General features: G+C 29.8%; 1 protein-coding gene across 4 annotated transcripts in view; it reads right to left on the reverse strand.

Moving 5' to 3' along the window:
• LOC132721247 (uncharacterized) overlaps positions 1-23,397 on the reverse strand; it is a 90,483-nt gene extending 67,086 nt beyond the window's left edge. Inside the window, exon 1 of one of the 4 annotated variants that reach the window (XM_060705526.1) lies at positions 23,363-23,397. In XM_060705526.1, the coding sequence (XP_060561509.1) occupies positions 23,363-23,369 (7 nt within the window). In that variant the 5' untranslated portion in view covers positions 23,370-23,397. Of the gene's footprint in view, positions 1-521; positions 559-4,233; positions 4,271-21,109; positions 21,236-23,362 lie in introns of those variants that run through there. The other 3 variants (XM_060705518.1, XM_060705525.1, XM_060705521.1) reach the window with 3 other exon arrangements.
• Positions 23,398-25,941: the final 2,544 nt, after the last annotated feature.

The following is a 25,941-nucleotide window of genomic DNA, read 5'->3' on the forward strand; positions in this document are numbered from 1 at the left end:
ACGTCGCGAGCGAGAGATTATAAACAAATAATTTACTGTATTTGAATTAAAATGATAAGATATATATGCACGTAAGATATTTTAATCATTTAACACTTATAGATAAGGAAATATAAACCCAAGAAATTGATTAAAACTAATCGAGAACTTACGAGTTTAACTCGATGAAATAAAACAATCAATGCACAATAATTGTCAGTTTATTTACACTTAATCATTTTAAGCGTATATTACTCATTGAATAATTTTGAATTTATAGCTATTGCGAATTCATATAAATATTAAATAATAATTCATCATTTTGTTTCAGTTGTCCTAGTATTCGGATGAAAGATAGTCCTGAATGTACTAAAGCCGCTAATATTTACACATCTACGATATTGAATAATATAACTTCAAAACACTATAAATATATATTTTTTAAATAAGTGAATGCAACAACTTTGTTAATTTGCAAAAATATCTTGTTAATCAAACAGCAATTCCTTAACTTAAGAAGAAACAAAAAGACAAAATCTTACCATACCAAATCCTTTGACCCATTTTCGTTGTTATCAAGCATGTACATTACGTTACCTTTCATTATAAAGAAAAACATATACCACAAAGTCCCACTTTTAGCTTCGAATTATATGAACTGATATAATGAACTGATTGGCATCATATATAAATATATATGTTTTAGCATTCCACAAACTGTTAAATTTGCATTTGTGCGATGTGATAAACGAAAACATTAAAGGAAATATAATATCAAATCAATCGTTTCTCTCATTGTTTGTTCCCACATGCATTTAGCTTATTGACATCTTCACAAATTGTTTCGTTTAATCTTTATACCATAAATGGAGTATCCTCGTGGAATAATTCGTATGTACCTCCTTTTGGACATGTTTTAAAAAGTATCCTTTTTACACAGCAAATTTATTTGTTTAGTAACAAATTCATATATATATGTTCCACTGATGGGTTAATGATATATTCCACTGACACAGTTAATAATCTTATCTTTACTCGCACCGATATTTCATTCAAGTTTAATTCACTTTAAACAATAACCAATTGATATCATACATACATACGTACACGGTAGATAACAAGATATAGCAGAATATACGAACCTTTATCACTTAAATCGATATAAACTTTCTCAAAATGCACCCGCTTTTCAAGCGGTATTTGACAATTCGATAATGTTTCATTACTCATTGGGGAATAATTTTGTCACCGTAGTGCATTTACATTGCATTTATATTGCATGATTTATTTATCTATGTATTCTAAACGATTTGAGTTTAATTTGTATACAAACAGTGTATTCCCTACCGATGTTCTATCAAATTCTATTAACAATGTGTCAATACCGAATGTTTTATAAAACTGGATAAAAATGTCATTTCAAATCCTGATATATTGATGATCGGGTAATTACATCTTTATTTAAAATAATGATTTCCGGGACATCTAGCTATAAATATGTTACCCAAAATGTACATCTCAATAGTCGATATGCATACATGTATATATGATATTGTAATCTAGATCATTTAACGTATGAATTTACTTATTTGCACAAATACATGCACTTACATTATGTATTGCATAAAAGAGCAGCTAAAATATGCTAGAAGTAAAATTACTAGTCGCCCTCTGATGTTTGAATAAACGTCTAAAATGTAAAAAAGATATTGTCGAAGGTAATATGTAGAGGTTATTCAAGGTAAGATCTATTCAAGGTAACAATTTTTGTCATAGATCAAAGATCATATTATATTCTAGTCTTTAAACGCAAGTGGGAGATCTGCAGCTTTATGAGGTTCAATGGATATAAAACAATGCCAACATTTAAATAATCTAGGTAAAAGATTTTCATCATTTTTTTTTCTTTTTAATAACAATTATTTAATTATAATTTTCTAAACTTTAGCACCGAAGATGCTTTGGGACACATACAATAATGTGAATTAGGGAATCAAAGTTTTAACCATAAAAAATGATAACTTGTTGTATAGACGTGTATCTCAATCAACAATATCTAAATATCATCATGTTGTCATATAATACATGTATGTTTAATTCGATTCAATATGTTACAAATTACAAGGCATATAATAACTATAAAGAAAAATGCAAATCATATAAACCATACAGCATTATATATTAAAGTGACTAACTTTTGGCAAACTGGTACAAAAACAAGGTATTATGATATCTCATATGCCAACAGTATAAATGTAACAAAGAAGCAAACTCGAACTCTAATGTTCAAACTTTACACATTTCCTTACATTTAAGTCTATGTGTGTTACGTTAAATTAAAGATATGTTACCCGCCGGACACACCTTAGTCATAAACATGAAAAATATGTCTTTGTCAATGATATTATATTGTATATATATTATTCTATGGATTTGTATAATGTGAAAGAAGCACACATTTTGATATGTTAATTAATCCGCAGCGGTTAACAAACAATGCAATGATGCATAAAACACCTGTAGTTTGCTAATTAAAACGCAATATAACTTTTGATTATTGACATGACATGCAATATATCAATTAACTTGTGTTTTGTAAGAAGTCGGTTGCCAAGTGTGAGGAACAAATCGTGTATGAATTTATACAATAAACAAAACGAATTCACAAGAAGAATGAAAATTTGATAATTTATACATGTAAATTGTTTCAATAATATATAATTAATGGACATTTTGAAACATGTTGTTTTAATACTGTCGTTAAATTATAAAGTACCGTAATGCAAGAAAACATTAAAAAGTTCTGAAAAAGGTAGGAAAAACCATTGTCCAACACCTTTGTCAACAACAAATATACCATCATCAATACTTTGTTTCAATATAATAAGCAAATGTCTCTTAAAGCGGAAGCAATTAATAAAAGTGAGTGACAGATGCATCAAAGCACAAAGCATGTCAAATATATTCTGCCTTGTATGATGAATATGGTCTGGTGGCCTCAGACCATGTCAAAACAGACAAACCATCTATTCTTTCATGAGTCTACATCTTTATATTTGATAACTTGGAAATGATTGCCAGAAATTATAATTTATGAGCTGCAAAAATGTAAATTTAGTCTACATTAAATTGGTTTGGAAAACTATACGTTTTCGGAGGTTAATATGTCATAACCGGTGCTAATAAATTTACATTATTGTCATATTTTTCAATATAAATTCATACTATAAGGTACGCAGAAAAATAACAAAATGAATTTAACGTCAGTGAATAATACAACACGTCAGTGCATTATATGTAAGATTAGTCAATATATGTTGTTTTGCCTCTGAGGATAACTTCATAACAATATGTATTAATAAACCACATTTCTAAAATACGTACTGTATGTCTAGACAAATAGATGTCCTTCAAACAAGTACTCATTGTAAGAGTAAAACCTTGGAGTTATCTTATTATTTAGTCGAGACAAATATATAGCATAAAATACGGAATTCTGATGCAGTACTCTACAATAATTGTAACAGCAGTTTACAATGATTGACTTACCATAGTTAATACAATAACATATAACCATATAATAAAATCATATAGTATGAAAAGAACATGACAATGTCATGATTTTTTTCTTTTATTTATTTATACGAAGGATGTTCGGATAATATGTATAATTTTCTTATAATAATTGTTGTAATGTTTTTAAGTTATTTTCAAAAAGGATATAGTGTGTCATTATTTTTAAATGGATTATATGGCTATGTCATATATATACATAATTGATATAATAGAGATAGGAAAGAGCTTAGCATCCAATAAGAACATAAACGTATTGTTTATATGAAAAGCTCAATGTAAACCAGGAAGATTAATTAATACCTTAGATTATGCAAAAACATATTCATCTCCAAACAAGCCGTGGTGAAATCTATTTTAACAATAACAAACTGATACTACTACTTACTTTGTACTGAATTTAAAGTTATTAGTAAAATGCAACATTTTGTTTCGTTTGTCAAAAACAATTCGATTACAATATATTTCAATACAATAATAGTGCCTTTAAAGAACTTAAATCATAAATATTTACAAATGTATTCAATACAAAAATAAAGATAGAATGCATCTCCTTTGACATTGTCATAAAAGAAGGTGTTAATGCATCGTTTATGCTGAATTGCAAAACAAGTGTTTTAAACAATTATCAATCATTTTACTGAAATAACTGAAACAGAAACAAAAAGACAAAAGTCTTACCATACCAAATCCTTTGACCCATTTCCGTTTATATCAATCATGTACATAATATTTACATAATGTTATCAAGAAAACATCAACTTCGGAATCCATCCCACTTTCAAAATACGAATTATACGAACTGATATAATGAAAAGATTGGCATCATATATATGTTTTAGCATTCCACAAACTGTTAAATTTGCATTTGCGCTATGTGATAAACGAAAACATAAAAGGAAATATAATATCAAATCAATCGTTTCTCTCATTGTTTGTTCCCAAATGCATTTAGCTTATTGACATCTTCACAAATTGTTTCGTTTAATCTTTATACCGTTAATGTAGTATCCTCGTAGAATAAGTTTGCTCTGTTTGGAGATATTTCGGAAATACCCTTTTTTTACAAAACCACTATATTTGTTAACTAATAAATTTACCTTTAGGTCAGATTAATATGAAATAATCCACTGGTATATTAAACTACATTATCTTAAACTGTACTGATTCTTCATTCATGCTTAATTCAGTTAAACCAAATGAACTAAAACAATTATCAATGGATGTCATACATACATATGGTAGATATTATGGAATGAACGAAACCTTATCACTTAAATCGATAAAATAACGTCTTAAAAGATAACCTACATTTGGGCGATATTTGTCAGTTCGATGATTATTAATTACTATTAAGAGAATCTGTACTGCATTTATATTGCATTCATATTGCACATTTCATGTATATCTGTGTTCACAAATATTTGACATCTGTGTATTTTTTATGATTTATTTTACATCAGAATTATAATATCACATAGTACCATTAACAAACGTTTATCAAACAAATTTTGTATAAACGGTTGACATATATAGATTTTAATTTTGAAAATTTCAAGTAATGTTTCACATGTTATTTGCACATAAAGCATCATGTATTGCATTTAAGTTATTAATTAAGTAGCGTATAATCAGCTTATTACTTTACTCATTATTCACTTTCCTTATTTTAAAGGACGTTTAAAATGTAAGTGTAGTGTACTTTTCATTATGATATTCATAGTTAATCTGTTAAATCATGTTTATATTCCTTTACAAAATTTCATTTTATTTAGTTTCACCCATTGTTTTCTCGTTTAGGGCACATGCATCCTTTTATTTAAGGACCATACGGCGCTATTCAAGTAATGACACGAATGTTTAACACTGAAGATTCCATATTTACGGCCGTAGAAACACTTCTACGGATTCTTCTTAATTATTTTAAAAGTTGCATGCTTTAATTTTGAGTTCTAAGTTAGCCGGTGTTAGCGAGCGTGGACGGTAAATCGAACTTTCCAGTACCGTTCATGAACTGACTGAATCAAACCGAGCCTGCAACATTTTTAAACGTTCTTTTGGGAGTTGCTTTCCTATTTTAACACAGATCAAAGATATCAATGCATTCTGATATTTTTCTTTGTTATATGTTATAACTTACTTTTTGTATCAGCATTTGTTTCAATTAACAACTTGTTTTAACAAGATACAGACTCTCTTTACGGTTAAGTAAGTAAAATATTTTACTGGAATCTTCGTTTAATGATAGTATTTACACACTTTGAAATATGTATAATATTCCTAACACAATGTACGTTTTGTATGATTGTAACTCTACGAAAGCATCAGTCGAAAATGACATACAACTGCACAGTGGACTTCCACATTCATTGGACGGAATCAAACATAAAGCATTGTCTCAGTCAATCAGACCCTGCATCGTTTTCAATTTTGACAGGTTTAAATGTCGGTAAGGTAACTTTTTTATTATTGTTTCTATTTTTCTCTCTATTGCACTATTTGTCTTTGATTAAATGAAGTTAAAATTTGAATTGTTCCTCTCTGTAAGCAAAGAGTAAATACTATACTTATCTATTTCTAAAGACGTTATTATAAGCAAAATACTACGCATTTTGTCTGCCTTATTTATTCTCCGCAGACAACATACTCTGCCACAAAACATAAAGCACCTGTTATTTTACTGTGCAATACAACTTTTGATTACTGTCAGAACATGCAATATATCAATTAACTCGTGTTATGTGGGAAGTCTATTCCCGGGCTGAGGTAAAATTATAAATAATCAAAACCAAGACGCAATAAATGAATAAAAATTCAGACCAGGAATCACTATTTGTTGATTTTGATATATTTCAGAAAATAACAATCTGTATTGATAATGAGATAATGGACAATAACAGTTCCAAAAGTTCATTAGTTAGTTATTCATTATGACGAAAAATGTAAACACAGTACTCCCTGAAATCATGAAAAGCATGTCTAACATATGACATATAACATATTCAGGAAGAAACAATTTATTGAAAAGATGAGTAACTGACATTTAAAAATGCACTTACAGCTGCTACAAATAAATGTCGAATGGAAACAGGCCTTCTAGATGTGCAGTCATAACTATCAGTCACAATAGTTACATAAAACTACAAAATATTACAAAGCATAAGAGTAACAACGGACTAGAGAATGGCAAACACACAATATACATGTATTGTTATAATTTGCTTCCGATATACTCTCAAAAATAAACTAAGTATTACACTTTTCAATATTGCCATACATAAATTTCTTAAATTTTATAGGACGTTTTCGGAACTTTTGTACCAACTACGAAAGCAATGGACCAAATAACAAACGTTAAAAGAAAACGTAAGGAAAGGAAAAACTAATTGGTGGTGTACAACAACCATAAAATGACATTATGTCAATCCAAGGGTAAATAGTGTTCATGTAAAATTCAAAATAACTTCACATGTGTCATAATTGTTTCCAATTTTATCTAAAACGTCAACTACTTAAGTAATCAATTACTTCCGTGACCCATATAAACTTCTATAAATATCGTTATGAAATCACCAGAAATGTTCAATTTTTAAAAAGAGTGAGACAGTCTTATTATATTTTAGGCAGTTTTTATTTGTTTGGGTCGTCAGACCAAACAAATAATGGTAGCGAAATTTCAGAGTCTAATGTTGTTAATTGCAAATGCCGAAAGTAGTCCACTTTTTTGAAGCGGTTACTTCCCTTTTGTATGTACACTAAAGCCAAAAAATTCAGGGGAGATCACTGCGTAAAGAATGTCAAAGACAGGCGCATCAATTTTCAAGCAAAGTAATTCCCGAATGGTCGAAGATTTCTAATATTGTTTTATTGTATTTTCTGATCGAAAATAACTAAATACAAAGCGGACATTCAATCTCTGACACAGAAGTTTACGACAAACCTAACAACAAGTAGTTCTCAAAACAGCTTAAAACTAGCGATTTAAAAGAAAGAAATATTTTATTTTGTTACAAGTATCTAACAAATTACAACGCATTTAAAGTTAAACAATAGCGTTGGCTTATAGAATTGTCAATAAATGCACAATCACAAATTACGCGGATGAATATGATTTTATCAATGAAAATACTATTTTTAGCCATGTCGATTACCGAATACTACACAAACCGAGTAGTGGAATATATAGATTCTACATGTCGGACTGTTTGGGCGAGAGGATATTCGCTAAAATATTTACTTCAATTTTAAACAACAGGTTTACCCTGAACAAAATACCTCGAAATTACCCGAACTGCAATGGAAGTTCTAAATTTAGAATTTAGACTTCTTATTATTCGGAAGTTTTTTGTATAACTTCTCCGTGGTACAGTGGTAACGCGCTCGCTTCGTGAGTGAGAGGTCTCGAGTTCGAATCCTAGTCGAGGAAACTTTTTTTTTTTGTTAAATTTTTTTTTTAAGTGTTTTTGTTAAGGAAGTAGCCATGATAAACAAGGATAAAGTGTGGCTGTCGTAAAAAAGAACATAAATGATTTTTTGATGCAACTCTAGTTATGCAGAATTCCGTATGTATCAAACTCTGGTGCCTTACAAAAGGAATTATAATACATGAAAATAACCTTATACAGGAAAATGCATACAGATATACAGTACGATTTAGATTGCAAAGATCAGAAAATACCACAGAACTTGCAGCCCTTTGATTCTTTATAAATATACCAGGATTATTTACATCTGTGTTAAACAACAGTTAAAGTCGTTACAAGTCCTAATTTAGAATAATATGGTTTTCTTCAGGCCGTTCACATATAAATTCACCGTGGCTGAAGGGTTTTCGGGCTCGCTTAGGAAGCGAGACGTCTGGAGTTCAAATCCCAGTAAAGGTAACTCATTTTTTTAAATTGTTAAAGTCAAATAAACATTGGATTGAATATCAGTGTTGCAATTAGTCTTATAGCCAATTTACTACAATTAAAACGCTGGAAAGCATTGGTGGCGCTAAACATATAATCTCACAACCTGCACCTTTCTTACATTCTGAGACCCAAACAAATTCAGCGCCTTCTGTGCTTTGATTATATTTTGTTCTAAATATTTTTCATTATGAATTATTGTTCAGTCGTCATTATAAAATAGTAAATCTTTTCAAATATACCACAAATTAAGCTAAGTTAGGCAAGAAAAACTAAGCATAATGTCACTTAAGAAAATAATGCTTTCATCCATGATTGACCAACAATTCAAGTTTAAAAACCGTCAATCTTTTAACTAAATGTTTCAATTTGGTTTTATTATTACCTTTCCACAATCATAATCTAACTGTTATGTGTATTTTAGTATTATTCTCTGTGTATTTTCAAATGAACAATTCGGTTATCAAACAAGCTATCATACAATATACACACGATAATTTACTTGTCTGTGATGTTATATTTGTCTTTTGTTTTCCCTGATCTGAGAACAAGCAATAACTGCGCAATAAATTGATCAAACATCGTGAAAAGTTGCTATGCAACTATGTATATGCAGCTATTTACTGTAACAAATACACACAGAACAAGTGTCTTTATTAGTCAAATGATCTTCATTGTAATTATATCTGAACAGAAATTTATAACTCTTTGTAATTTGACCACAATACTGAACAAACTTTAATATTTAATTGTCATAAAAATAAACGATTGAAATTTGACATCAATGAATCCATATAATTAAAAAGAAAAGAAAAATCTTTAAGAACAATTACTTGTAAACGGTCCGCTTGTTAGTGAACTTATATCTTAAGAATGGCTACAATGCCTCAACAATCTTACTTCCCTGCCAAGTTACTGTCTTCTAGAAGATAAGTTCACACATATATAACGATAATTATTTTACAATTAACTTCAGTACAAACTTACATAGAGTTTTTTTTGCCATTTTGAATTTAGTCTGCCTTCCCTAAGAGAAACAAAGAAACAAATGTGACAACGGAAAGCAATAAAATCAAAGCAGATGAACATGGTCGATATCAATAAACAATATTTCGTGTATAAAAATGTTTCAAAGCAAAAGGATAAAGAGTGTTAGCTATTACATGTAATTATCTGCCTAGAACTATTTTATTGACAACATAACCTCATCATGCCTTAAACGGTGCATGCTTTATGCTATATTGTTTATTTCCACTCATTCATAATCACACCGTACCCATATGACTTGCAAATTTCTACCAACATATTCATATTTACTATGAGAACAAGTTTAGCATCTCTTTAAAAACTGAGTACTTTTGTGTTTTGCCTTTTCACTTTTATCACGATCATTATTTTAAATTGTCTTAATCTAAGATTGTCAGTCAATCAAGTTTATGTCAGCATAAAGAACGAACTTGCAGTGTTACGTAACATAAAAACTATTTCCCATTTTTTATCATTAGCAGTTCATGTTGATTTTTCAGAACTAGAAAAAATAATCGTGAACTGTCGACATTTGCAATCAAGCATTGTCAAGAACTTTGGTATTCTTTCGCAAGAATGTCAGAACAGGAAACGAAACAACAGATTTTGTGTTTTTCTATTATAAATATAAAAATATAAACGCTCAATCGCCTAAACAGGTTACGTTTTGTAATTTTGATTACATAAAAAAATATATATATACAGTAAAAAATTTTATAACAAAGGCATTGTTAAATTAATTATTTTGAATTTTCATTCAACATTTCGTCAATATTGTGCGTATTGTCTCATGTTTAGGAAACATTTAGGTATAATCTAAAAATAAATAATTAATTTATGGAAAAGTTAATATACTAAAAGTTAACATTACTTGTATTGTGCAATATTTGAAATTAATACATTCTGAATAAAAAGAGCATTTTGACTAGTTTGGAACAATTTGGTAACATACATATATACCTCCTTCAGTTATCTGATATATACCTCCTTCAGTTATCTGAAAAGTTAGCAAATTTAGTGTATAGATCAGGTCACGCTTGACAAAATATCGTAGGGATTTTAAATTACAATGCGCAAAACTGATCAATTTTTGTTTTGATAAATTTACAAATTTATAGGTTTATTTACATATAATTGTGTTGATATTTCTGGTCAAAATCTTGGGAGACAATCCTGTCAGATTGCTGTCACTCAATATGTGAACAAATTTATGTGAACATGTATCTGTAAGTATTTCATCAAATGTACGACTTACAAGATTGAGATTATTTTCTGTAAGATTTTCGTTGGGGGTTGTTGTTTTTGTTATTTTTGTTGTTTGTGTTTTAAATTACATTAATGTTTTATTTAACATTACCTGTACATTTTAGGGGTAATATATTTGCTTTGATTCAATCTACATTAAGGGTCCATCCACTTCGTATAGCCGCTGAAAATCAGCTAGAATTTCAACCATTCTAGAAATAAAACTATTATGTGCCATTTATTTTGATAATATACATTTCATGTCATGCATTTCTTTATGATATTTGCTGTAATCTTTAAAGGTTATTCAAAATAACAATTCATGTCATAGATCAAAGAAAAATTACATTCTAAACTTACATATGATGAATGCCCTGTTGAGAGAAGACGAACTTCACAAATCAGAAAACATCTGTTGCTCTGTGTGGTTCAATAGATACACAAATCAAAATATTGTTAATTTGCCAACTTTTGTATAATCAAGGTAATAGTTTTCCGTGAGAAAATCTATTTCTGCAGATACTTCTAAGTTTCGAACAACAATTACTCTGACAGTTTAGAATTAACATGAAACGAAAAAGAAAATAGTTTAAAATTCCGCTTGTAAAATAAACATACTTAATTAGATATAAGTATGTAAACAGTTGTAACATAGCACATACAATGTGCAGGTTAGCTTTTCTGCACATATTTTCAAAAGCGCTCCTATTAAACTCAAATGTTCCCCCTCTCCCCTCTTCATTGACCCTCAAATCCCCTTTCCCTACACCCCTTTACTTTTGAAGTCATATTTAATAACCGTCTTCTTTAATTTCCTCGTCTATTATTTTCTGTTATGTATTATAAAAGTAGCAATCCGTCCGTGTTTTGCCTGTACTTGTTTGGTGTTGTGCTGGTTCATTCCTATTTGATCTTGTATTTCATATTTATTCAGAACATCAATATGATTTAGAAAATATCAACTACATGAATATGAATAACTTCTTTAACAACATCTTAAACATTATGATACTAAAAAGAATGAATTTCTTTGCAATGTATGAAAATATAAAAAATAACATTTTTTCGAAACAACGATAGTTTATAAGCAGCCGAAGAACTGAAATAATTGGATATGTAAAGCAAATCTTTTGTATATATAATTAATCTTCAGCAGACAAAATGCACTATTTCGATGCATATAACACTTGTTCCATTCCTTATTTTCAAAGAAAATTGTTTTTGATCACAAAAGACCATGTAATACATGTATATTCCTTATTTTTATATATTGTTTAGATCGTTTCCAACTGGCATATAGTTTTGCCGTATAAAACATCATGTTGAGATATTACATCTAACAAAGTTTGAACGTGGTCATACTAAAACATGTCTCAAAATAAAAATATGTACTGCTTATGCTTAGTCAAAATTATTATTAAAATGTTACTGCTGTGAATTTTAAAGTCAGTTTCTAGTATACATGTAATGATAATAATCATGTTTATGTTTCAAAAGTACATCAGACTACTCCGAATGATTGTTTGTGTTCATTGTGATTATAAATGGTTTATAATAATTTATTTTTACAACACTTATTTTATCGTCAGAGAGAACAAAAAACAACAGGATCTTCATTTAAGACTCCTTTTCACACAAGAAATATTTTCTGATAAACTGACACAAAAGGTCTAGACCAACAAAACGTTTCCTACAGCCGTAGTTTCTGTAGTTTGTCATTTTTACACAGGGATGTATTTTTTTACAGTTTTCGGACAAAAGTTTACAACATACAGTTCTCCATCAGTAGTATAGGGAATTTATAAACGTTGTCATTTGGCATTCGGGCAGCAAGAATGATTAAACTATGTTGCTACATGTTTTGCCATTTTGTGACATTTCTTTGATTTTAGTAGTTGATATTTTTTAAGATTTAGATTTATTTGCAAATAACTACCATTCAAGTAAAATAAAGAACTGGCAAATATTTAACACTGACGTCCATAAGCATGTTTATTCAAACCATTCTGACTTTTCAATTTGGTCCTGGCAAAACATCTCCAAGGATTACATTTGTCACTTCGACGACATCTTCCACGAGATCGTGTATTTGTATTTCGGCATTTTAATGTGTCGTTTTCATTATTCTCTCCAGTGTGCAATTGATTTCACTTTGTTTGAGTACAATCATATCAAAGGATTCGGTTATTCAATCTGCTATCATACAAAGTTAAGAAAGTATTCTCTTCCTATCTTTATCGTTTCGATTAATTCATGTCTTGATTTCCTTTGCCCATAGAATTTGCAATAAACACGCAATAAATATCAAAAGAAGTGTTGTTTTATGAATATTTGTTCAGTTATAGCTTTGAGATCTGATTATAACAAATAGACAAAGAACATTCTGACTTTTGCAAAATTGAGTTAATAAGAAGAAATCATATATTAAAGGGACTCCACTGAGGTGTAAAAGCCTAAAAAACATTTGAATTTCTTACATATTAAATGAGCTAGGGCACTTTAAACAGAAATATATGCAAAGATAGTTAAGAAATATACTTTGAAATAAATTGAAAATCGTAATCTTAGGCTTTTCTTAGAAAAATTGAAAAGTGTTTAAACGCTTTACATGTAGGGTCATTCTTTTTCAATTTTAATAATTATTCTGAAAAACCAAGTGCGCGAATGATCTGAAATGTTGCACAAAGATCAGTAGTCTAAACCTACATCAAATGGTACATGTACATTTATCTTGAAAAAATATTTTCAGTACCATCATGTCAAACAACCTCAGTTGATACAAAGAAAATACAACCAAGGAATACAAAAGGTTGGTGGAAAGAGATAAATACTATGGCCATACTAGCCAGTATTTGAATACAAGTGTAAAACATTTAATACACGCAGAGAGATAAATATGAATAGCATAGTAGTAACTTCTATTCTTCATTGAAAAAAATCCAATTTGAAACACACTACAAGTTTGTCATTAACCAATCAGTGCAAATCCTTTTTAAGAAGAAAGTACCACTCCTTCCAGATATAAGAAAAAGTGAAATGAAATTAACGAACCCGAAACTAATCATGTTTCAAATATCATTTCAAAAGTCATCAAAGCATTATTATTATTTAGTGCAATGCATTCGTTGCATAACCCTCCATAACCTTTTGTTTACATACAAATGCGCCAGCACATGACTTGTGTTTGATATAGTCATTAAACGAATATGTAGTTGAAATCAGTACAAAGTAATCAAAATGTCACAGATTTCTTCAGCTGTAAACTCTATATATTAAACTATTTAATACATTTTGCCTACACTTAACGTTGAATGATACAACAAATCGAACTGTAGATGGGTTATCTTTTCAAATAAAATTAAATGAGTCTAGTGATGATATATGCTACTCTTTGATGCCCAGTCTTCTGATATGACAAACGCGTGAATGGTTGATTTTTGTCCGTAGGGTGATTTTGAAAACATGTTAACATGATATCTATCCAATTTGAAAGACAATGCTTTTGTTAGTTTGACCTAAAGAACGCATGTTTAAAACGATAACACTAGAATCCTTATCAAAGTTTAAAACATACGAGTACTAAAACATTGTATTGATAAAAAAAAACAGTAAGTATATGTGTGAGAACTCAAAATACAGACTGCACACATTTCATTTAGAACACATGCTTTTTAAAAAGCGAGAATTGAACTTCAAATTCGGTACAAATTGCATCAAACCTCATTTAAACTTCCGGTGCTAAAATAACGTGATTTATTGACAAATATACGTAAAAAGAACCCTTAAATAAGCTGACATAATGATTTTAACAATGCCTGAAAGCCGACCTTGTTTAATTCTTAATTAAAGCTCGTTGGGAATGTAAAAGCAAGTAAAATTAATTATTGACATTTTCAAATACTACACAGAATGATGAATGTGATGTATTTATGGCACAATATAAACACCCGAGCATCTGGATGATTTCAGAAGCACTTGTGAGATCCAGGTAAACAATAAAAATTATGTTTTGGAACGCCTCGGTAAAGGTAGCAGGGTTCATGGAAGTAATGTATGTTATAATTTCTGTTTTAAGATGAGTAGAAGCTATTTTTATTACCTCCATGCTCATTGGTAATTATTATTATTGTTCATATATATTATGATGATATCAGATACAAGAGTACTACAACTTGAATCTTTTTCTTTGACCAGTAAAGCTTCTTAAATGACCTGTGTTTAAATTAATTTTTTTGAAACATACTTCTTACTCTCTTTGCTCCATATCTTGAAATGTTAAGTTTTATTGTGCTTTAGACATTGCATTTACATGTTTTGTGCAGCAAATTTTTAATTGAATTGAATATATAGCAAATACCTTATACAAAAGAAGGTAGTAATTCGTACAAAATCAAAATGTATAAAAGTGCGTATGTGCGACAACGCTGTGCTTGAAAAATACATTGCTTAAATTGCTTATATTCTTAGAAAATGTAATTCTGTATAAATCATTTAATATCGTCATATTATTGATAGGTTAAATTGTTATTTTTTTTATTATAGACTTTGGTTATATCTTTCATTACAATATTTGTCAGTGGTCGTAAAGATTATTGGGTATGCCGATATGCCAATAAATCTAAAATTACTTAAAACTAAAAAGTATTACTACATGGATGCTTCTAAATAAAAGCTTTTAAATATTAAACTTATTTATACAATAAATGCTCATAATATATGTTAATTTTAAAATATTTTGAATAAATCATTATCGGATAGCTTTACCATGATTACACTTTTCAAAACCAATTAAGTTTGATTAAAATCAGAAAACAGCTGTGCATTCTTTGGATTCCTAGAATTATTTTTCATCATATATTATATATACAAATGTGTTCACCGTTAACATTACAAACATTAGGTAATAAATATGGTGATTTTAATTTAAATTGTCTGCAAAGATCATAATAACTATTGTTCGATGTGTTCAAAACACTATCAAAGAGCAATAGAAAACTTATTTAAATAATCATAAGAATGATTGAAAGATTTTCTAAAATAGTTTGTACAGAAAACATTATGGTACGAGCGTTGTTACACATTAAATGCAGTAATCAAAATTACTTGAATATAACTCACATTTAAATTAATTGGTAATTAAACAATCTATTGTTTACAACTAGTGTATAATTGAGTGGCGCACGACAACTAATGACATTTCTGCAACACTATAAAACAACAAATTTGGCTATAAGGCATTTAGAAAAAGACATTAATTGTGTCTATTTGCAATTTTGTTGAGCATTGCCATAAAAGCGATTATATTTTAATGATAAAACCACAGACCCAGAGCTCCTATAAGTATCTAGAGGCAAAAAGATAGAGCAACGTTTCTAAACATTTATCTAATAAGGCATCGCGCAATTTAACTACATTTTCATACAGAAAATAGAATATTTCATTACATACTACGGCTTCTATTTCAACATACTGAGTTTGAAAATCCTCACCGAATTACAACGGAACTATTGGAATATTTAAATGCAGACGAGTTTTGAAAATTACGTATGTTACCACCTTGCTTTCGTATCTATATCAACTGCAGAGTGTTTGATGTAAGCCACTCAATAATCTTGTATTCCTGCCAAGTTACTGTCTCCTATAAAATTAGTTCACACCTAAATGCCAGAATTAATATACGATAAAAATCTGAGAATATTTTCAAAAAGTGAAATTATGACACTTAAACTGATGGTTATGAAGAAATTTCATATATTCAAAATATATTTATTGTTGAAAAACTGAGAGCAATTTTATCATTATAGTAAATGTATTATAAAACAATAATCAAGGGTAGACGTTATATATTTGCTGCCTACTGTTTTCATCTCTTGATGATCTTACATAGAGTGTATATGTATATTTTTTTGCTTTATTTGCGATAAGAATCATCATGGGAAAAATTATACATTTGTAATGTTGTAACACTTTTACGGACTACTTCATGTAAGGAAAGAAGTTCACACGCAGTGAATTGCATAAATATCTGGAAAAAAATGATCCCTCGGAAGCATTAAAAACGAAAATTGTTGATTCGGTACGATTGAGTCAGTACATGAGGGATAATGAAAAAGTGCAACATGCCTCATGCCCCCTAGCACCGGGTTGAGCGGTACTCAATTCTCAACACTTAAAAGTGCTGGGCTGTATCGTGTACTGTTCCTGAGCAATACATGTTCATTCATTGTCTTTTAGTCTAAGAATAATTTTTCCTATCATCACAAACAATAGATGATATAAAAACATCGGATTAAAGAAAAACATTCCAAATTCGGAAAACATCGACGAGTGTGGTTTACACTCAACCAGACAAGTCGCTAAATCCTGATAAATGGATGTTCTAGGTCTAGACAAGTCTATTATCTGCATAGTGTTTATTTACTTTACACTTGTTTACTTTAGTCTAACCGATACATCATGAGGGGTAACACATAAAATTGCCTAATTATATCCAACTCGCAGACTACCACTTGCTGATTTATGTTCTAAACTACACGTGGCTGAATATATGATCAGTAGGCCTAATTTTTTTTATCAAGATCTTTACAGTTATATGTGAATCTTTGACATAACATGGTCATTTCTTTATTTCTAATTCATCGTACAGCTTAAAGCATATTAATCATGCAACTTTGCATGTTTGCCAAGTAAACCATTTATAGCCTTAAAACATTCCTTCAACAATAATAATACATACATTTATATACATGAAAATGGATTTAACGAAAACACTACTCAGAGTTTTAACTGGTTGTAAGTGTATTTCTAACACAGCCGAGTAAATATTTCTAATATTCTCAAAGTACGCCCTTTAAATTCTATACATGTAAATATTACTATCACCGAAGTTTGGTGTCATTCTATAATAATTTTTTAAGTTATAAAGTGGAAAACTTTCTGAAATTGAAACAAATATATCTGAGTTGACATTATTTATATATTAAAAAAATATATATCCAAATAGTTTTTGAAAATTCTTTTCATTGAAATTGACAAAAATATGCACAAACCCTATCATTTAAAAACAAGTAAATAAATGTTTTGACGTTCTTGGTTTAGTTTTGTATTATTCCTTGATATATCTTACATAAGCAATTGTCTTATATGAAAATTGCATTTTAAAGAACTGGAATTTACAAATGATTGATATAAGACCAATATCCCACACTACACACATCCGAACATCTGAATCACGCTATATCTTCATAAAAAACACTATTGCCCCCACCCCCTCCAAAAAAAGTCAAACATTTAAGATTGGAAAATCTTGATAGTTAAGAAATATGCTCAGAATTTAATGGAAAATCGATTATTTATCTTTAGAAGAAGATTTAAATGTAATCTAAATATGTTTTTGGAGGACGCTGGAGGAATGGGCATAACTGTAAGGGATGTCGATTACATTATGCATATAAGTTTATTATTTACACGAAAATTCTCAAAAAGTTTGTGTAAGGATGTTGTAAAAAGGTCGGGTTTCTTTTTCAATGAAAAATGTTATCAAAGGAAAAAAGATTATTGCATCGGGAGCGAAACACTTAGAATAATTTATGAAATTAGCACATGCTATTTTATGAATAAACATCAAGGCATTCCTCCAAGCATAAAAAAGAAACAATTCTACTTTGTAGATAATAATTCTATACATTATGCTACGCTGAACTCTTACATTGTTAACCTATGGAAAATGGGAGAAAAAACAATGAAAAACAATATGATACAGTTACATTGATTTTATTATATACAGTATAGATAGTTTATGAAAAAACAGACAACTAATTACGAATAAACTAGAAGTAAACTTTAGCTTCAATAACATTTTTGATGCGCTGCGCAGGATGCGTGTTATCATAGTTAAAGCACGTGTTACGCACAATAATTCAATAAAACTTATGATCAAAGTGTAGATATCGCCGTTTATATGAAAATATTCTAAATTTAATGGTATCCGACGACGCAAGACTCTTGGGCCTATTACTTTTTGAACAACCCTCGTAAAGGATGTGATAAAGGAAGGAAACAAATTCTTTTTTTTTTAAAGAAGATAAAGCAACGCATTTAAAATATTGATTATAAAAAGTTTCTTGGAAAAAAATGCTGAAAAGTAATTAAGTAATTTAGAATTACTAATAATATATGATTAATAACAATATTTTGTTCTTGAAAATTTTATTATCTATGTTATATCTGATTAGCTATAATATCACACTTGAATTCAATTACTTTCAACGTATTTATACATTGTATTACAGAATTTTTATTATAGACCAATTCTTTTTAAACGTTTGGAAGATTTAAACAGGAAACTTAAATTGACTATTACGTATCTTGCTAAAGTCATGTGAATTTAAATCTGTTTTACATTCAGGTTGTAATTTACAACTCCCAAAGCATCTAAACTCATAACACCGTTGAGTTATAGAACGGATATATATTTCAATCATAATAATATGCTAGACATGATGTGAGTTATATACAGTATACATTACAAATGGTGGAGACTGTTTGGATTATGATAGAGATGAGAAATAATGTTTAATGATTGAAATAAGTTGTGCCAAGTCAGTAAATAATCCTCTTTTGAAACTAGGTGGGTTGTTTGCAGCAATTAAGTGAGAGACTTTTGAAGTTCAAGACAGATTTCGGGCAATATTTTAACTAATTTCATAAATGATTCACAATCGAAAATGGGCGTGTGTTCTTTGTTATAAAGGAAATGAATGTTTACATACGAAGATCATTTTTATTATTTGATACTAAAAGTGTCGAAATTATAATTTGCACAGATAACTTAAGGTAGACCATGGGTAATGCATTACCTCCACTTTGAAGAGTATTCAAATAGGCTTGAATCGCTTGTAAACTACATTGAAATTGAGGGGTGTGGGTTCAATCCCCAGAAGGGGCAATTTTTTTTTCTTTCTTTTTTTCTTTTTAACATTATTTATGTATCTCTCTGATCCCTTATGGAAGAAAAAAAGTTTGATTTAAATTATATAATTATTTTAGGTATTTTTTTTGCTAAATAATGCCAAAATTTATAGCAAATATGATACCAGATATTTTCAAAGTTCGATAAAATAAAAACTACACGGTAAAAGTTTTTTACATTTCGCATGATCAACTAATATACCTTTGAGAAAATTTAGGCAAACTTTGAAAACAGACCCTCATTTCGATAAATTTTAGGGATATTTTGAATAAGGCATTTTAGATAGGGAAATGGTAAAATTAGTGTTAAAAGTGGGTGTGGTAGGGTAACATTTTTATACGTATTAAGAACATTTTGTTTAGAAACAAACATTTTGCTTGTATAATGTGTTACCTGAATGTTGTTATTTGTTTCTTAACAATGAGCAATAGAAAAACATTTTTTATAATGATGATATTACAGATTATTCACAGTTTCCTCATTTCTGAAAATAAGCCCTTCTAATGGCAAAGTCTTAGTTAAGAAATATATCCATAACTCATAAACCACACGGTAAATTTTATTTAAATTTTGCATACAGGTGACCTTGAAGATATATAACTGTCCTATGTTGTCAATTTTACAGTTCCTTATGGTGCCCATTACCCATGGTCTACCTTAATGTAATCCCTATTTATGAATGAATCTTGATCAAGATATTAATTTTATCCATCAAAGTTATCGTGTCGATGTAGTTGGACTTGGTTTACTTTTGTAAAAGTAGCACGCCTTCCTGGAGGGAATAAGGGATGGACTGATAATTAATCTACACGTTGAAAGAACATTACCAAAATGTCCTCAAGTCAGAAACACTATAAAATGTTATTTTAATGGGTTTTTTTTAATTTTTCAGTAATTGGTCGTTATTATGCACATGTTTTTTTTTGCACGCTTAATTCTATAAATAAAATTACTCTGTTGATTTTTGTGTTGTCTAACAGAATAGTATTTGCAAATCTTTAAACCAATGTTCATAAGTCAATTTTCTTCAACTATTCTATTATTTTCAAGCTTTTATATTAACATGTCGACTTTTTTGAGATTTTATCTCCTGCAATAAAAAAAGTTTTCATGAGATTCAAGATATTCAACAAGTTTCCTATCTTTCCACGAATCTTTGTCAGAAACATTGTTGATATCCTTACTGGTATCACTAAACTCTTCCATGTATCTAGTGTATTTTCCCTTCACATCACATTTACTACGATGCAAATAACGCTTATTCTTGAAGCGTTAGACAAAAAAAATGACACAATTATGACTGAACTGAATTTGACAGACAGACCTGATGCCTCTATTTCGTACAACATTATATGATATAGATCTACAGCTATAGAAAATCATGCAGATTTAGTATGTAACTCACGTTTACTGTCTCCGACAACAAACATTTCAGCCTGTCTCTGTACTGTATATCCACGAAATGGCATAGTCACCTCAATAATTATATCGTTATTATATGTCAATTAATTCACCACTTATAATTACATATGTTTATTACAAAAATAGATAAAGTATTGACACAAACAAGCATAAAACAAGTTAGCCGACAATAAAATCGCATTAACTGTAACGATATAATAGTGTTACCTTTGAAAGTTAGGCCAAGTATTTAATGTTTGTTTCACGTTCATTGTAAACTCATTTTAAACGAAACACCGTTGAATATTTCAGTATGCATACTAAAGAATGCGTTATTCCTCGGCGCTATGAAAAATACCAAACTTGTGTCCTCGACCATTTAATAAACATTCAATGTGGCTGACACCTAATAAAGTTAATAATCAGATTTCAATACAAGGCGTATCTTGTTTGTTACACATCAAACATAAATGTTGTTAACATTACTTCAAATTTATCATTGTTGTACACATATTTGTATATAGAATAACGCCTTTATGTATCAATATATGAGCCGCGTCACGACAATACCAACATAATGGGTTTGCGACCAGCATGGATCCAGACCAGCCTGCGCATCCGCGCAGTCTGATCAGGATCCATACTGTTCGTTTACCAACCCTATTACAAGTAGAGAAACTGATAGCGAACAGCATGGATCCTGATCAGACTGCGCGATACGCAGGCTGGTCTGAATTCATGCTGGTCGCAAACGCACTTTGTTGGTTTTGTCGTGACGCGGCTCATATTATTTTAGCTCTTGTATATTGCTAATAAAGAGAGAATGTATGTAATACTTATAAAAAAATTTAACTTGAACCTGCTATATTCCTATTATTTAAGACCGTTCAGGAAAATGTCTTGTTATTTTAGCATGACATGTCTGATCTCATTTTCATTTATGTATTCATATGTTTTTGCTATAAGATAAATTATTTATTTCAATGAAGTTATTTGTATTGTATTGTATTGTACTGTAATGTATTTAATATTCAGATTATACACAAAAAACTATGTTTGAGAAAAATCCTTTTTCACCTCGAGCATTGTAATGTGTATATATGTGTGTGAAAGTGGTTAGTATAAAGAAAAGAAAATAAGATAATTCATTGTTAATGAGTACTTTTTTAGTAATACACACCAACTTAACGTAAAGAGGAAGGAATAACCCGTTCGAACGATTTTCGTACTGGCGTTGAACCCCTTTCTCAGTTCACATTCGCCATTTATATGAATGAAAACAAATGCAGGTTTATTGTACAAATACAGTTTTATCTGGCAAAATCTAGCTATCTTGAAAAATGGCGCTAAAATAGAAAGTGAAAGGGCTACTTCAAACGTTCAATGTATTGCATATTTTTTAATATTAGGTCAAGTTATAACCATCATATTAAATGTTTTTAAAAACTACAATGAAATGAGACAAGAACACCACGTTTCGGTGTTTCGCCTGATGTTGTGATAATGATAACTTGTGCATTCTTTTCCACCCACCACACACAATAAATTAATTAGGTGAACTCGTACAACCACAAATGTCAACTTCTAACAAGATCTGATCATCAACACAGTCTAGTACAGATTTGTATACTAAATATATTTACACCTTGTCAATTTTGACAAGCCTAGTAATCATATCGCTTTTCGTATGTTTATTCTACGCAATACGAACTATCGCTTCAAAGCTACTGTTATTCGCCTTTTTGAGACAAATAATAATAAATTGGTATAAATTATTACGAAATCCAAATTAAGTTTGATATAAATGGAATTAGATCTTCAACCGGCAATATGATAAAAATGCATTCAAGATGATAACGAAAATTCCAGACGAAAGAATTTTGATGTATAGATTTGATTGTGTTGAATACAAGATTCGTTCCTTGATATAATACATATCTGCTTACAAGTATAAATATGAACGATTCAAAGAGGTTATATACTCACCGAAATAAAATAAAAATATATTCTTATTAAATTTTAGAAAAGAAAGTATATTCTATTTCTCATAATTTTTCAAAACCATATAACCGTAAAAAAGCTTCATCGGTACAACACATTTTCTCAATCGTTGTAAGTCCACTATAGGTATATGGCTAAAAACTATGAAGTTGAAATATAATAAAATGATAAAACAAATTCCATACATCTATACACATTTATTATTTATTCATTATCTATTTATTATAATATAGGATTAGTTGGCTTTTGTACTCACCAGGCATTACGTAATCCTTTAACAGTGTTTTCACAAAAAAATAATCCTGCCCAAAGGTAAAAATGTCCCTCTGTAATTCTAATATCCAACATCCAACGTATGAATGAAGAACATAAGTTATTACAGTCTTAGAGAAATGTAGCATTTACTACTTATAATATACGGAAGAAACAACGGACGTACAGAAGCACGTGATGTAAGACAAAAATCTATAGGAAAGATTAGAGGGGGAAAGTTTGCACTTCTTCTAAAATTTTGGCACTGTTATAATAAATACCTCGCGGTCTCATCAATACGTGATCTATGTTATGATTATGATTTTGCTCGGCGCTCTCCATGCGCTACATCTCTTATCGGACCGTAAAACGAGAATATCAGACTCTGCACGTGTAATCTGGTACGTTTTCGCGCCCGAACAGCTACATTGATGCGTAGATTTGTTTAAAAATCTATTGTTTGCTTAAACTGTTTAGATTATCACAGATGAGAAAGATATCTGTGGTTAATCAAAACAAATCTCTATAAGATAAAATGTTCTTTATGATACATAAAATTACACAATGTTATTAAAATCATATATGCAAAACCTTTTATCACAATTTATTATCCTTACTTTTTTTTTCAAACAACTATAACACAGTTATTAATATTATGCAGGTTTTAAACTACAAAAAGGAGATAAGTACAATGTCTTTGTCCAATTTCTCCTTTATGGTAATGTACGTGTAGTGCATTTTAGCAAGTACATGATGGAATTGAGAATTTTAACATAAATTCGTAATTTATGCAGAAAATCATCTAGACGATTCACAGTCAATACATGTTCTTGTATATACACATATACGTAATATATATTATAGTATCATATAATATCTCCATTTTAGCCGTTATACTCTTTTTATGTACAGCGATTAACCCTTTTGCGGTAAAAAATCAATAATAATTTCATTTTAAGTTAAAAAGGTGTACGCTTGTTTGCAAAAAAAATATTTCTCTAAACTGTATTTATGGGTATTAAAATAGTTTTGTGATAACTTCTGCACATTTTGTTAGTTGATGATGTTAACAAAATGTCGACTGTTAAAAAGAGAAAAAACCTTGATCTGATTGGTATATAAGTTGTCTCCCCTGACGAGAAATGTTTTAATGATTTCTGCTTAAGTCGGTGATAAGGGGCCTGCACGGTAGCTTGCAATTACCACTACCGTCCATGAACAGGTTCATTCACCATTTTCAATTTTTCTGTGTTAAGCTTTCTTTAGAGATTCTGTTTTTCTCTATTTTCTCATTCATTTAGTATGCTTTTGCTATTTTCATATTACACACATTGTACAATATACATAATCCTATTAAAATAAACATAGGGAAACAATACATAATAAATATTGTGTTGATAAACGCATACATAATAAAAAAAATTAAAAAGCTTTTTTTAAAAAAAAGGTAAAATCTTTAAATTACCGCATCGCTTTTTTCCCAAATCATGTATATACTGCATTATAGGTGTGACAAAAATGAAGTAATAGACTTAAGGAAGAAAAGTATATAATATTAGCATGCTTCCCGGTCCGTATTGTTTGGGTCCTCTGGACCCTTACACTCTTTCTTGTTTGCCATGGGGGGAGGGGGGGGGGGGGGGGGGTCGTGTGGAGATTGCTTTCATTTAAAGCTGCCTTTCCTTGTTGATCTTGTTTATCATATTTAAAATTTAAGAAGTAGAAAATGACCAAAGAATTAAGAAGAAAATTGAATTAGTTTCATATGGTTGATAACCAGTTTTATTTAGAAGTAGTTTAATATGCATAAAAAGTATACTGAAAAGGGAGGGAAAATGTAACAAATGTGTTGGTTTTATTCTAGAAAGAAGCGATTGTCGGTTTCGTATAGCGCTTGCATCTTTTGTATGTGGTTGTATACTCGGGGTTGTGTTTGAAGATGCTCGTTTTTGTGTCAGATTCTAGTGAGACATTTCCAAAGGGAAATATATTTTCATTACTTGACGTTGACTTGCTAAGAATGTCTAACAAAGTGTCTCTTTGATTTATGTAATGTGGACATGACTGAAGAAAGTGTTTTTGTGTCTTAAATATGTCTTAAATGTCACAAGTACTTATACTCCGCATTTCATGGAATGGCAAAAAGTGTCACATGCAAGGTTTCAAGATAACCGCCGTATGAAAACATCTGCGGATGTTTTTAAATTCAAAATTTCATAACTAAGCCGGTGCTGGGGACATGGACGGTAACTTGCAATTATCAGTATCAGTAGAATTTCAAGACTATCCCTTGTGGCTGTGATGTTGTCTTTGAGAGTTGGTAAATCAGAATTACAGCCACTGTTTATTCCTGCATGATCGTAAGCTGTTTTGTCGGTACATTATTACATTTGACATTCACTGACAGACATCGGTATTGGATTTCTATCTTATAATCATTTTGTGCTAATTCTAATACTTTTTTGAAAAGACGTAAGTATTTACTGCTATTTTAGAGCATGTTACATCACATTCTTCAGATTTCCATACATAAACAAGGGGCAGGACGTGACGTTTTCATTTTTCATTTTTGACTTTGCCACA

This window comes from Ruditapes philippinarum, unplaced genomic scaffold, assembly GCF_026571515.1.
Source record: "Ruditapes philippinarum isolate M1 unplaced genomic scaffold, ASM2657151v2 ctg1636_1_1_1_1, whole genome shotgun sequence".
NCBI lineage: Eukaryota > Metazoa > Mollusca > Bivalvia > Venerida > Veneridae > Ruditapes > Ruditapes philippinarum.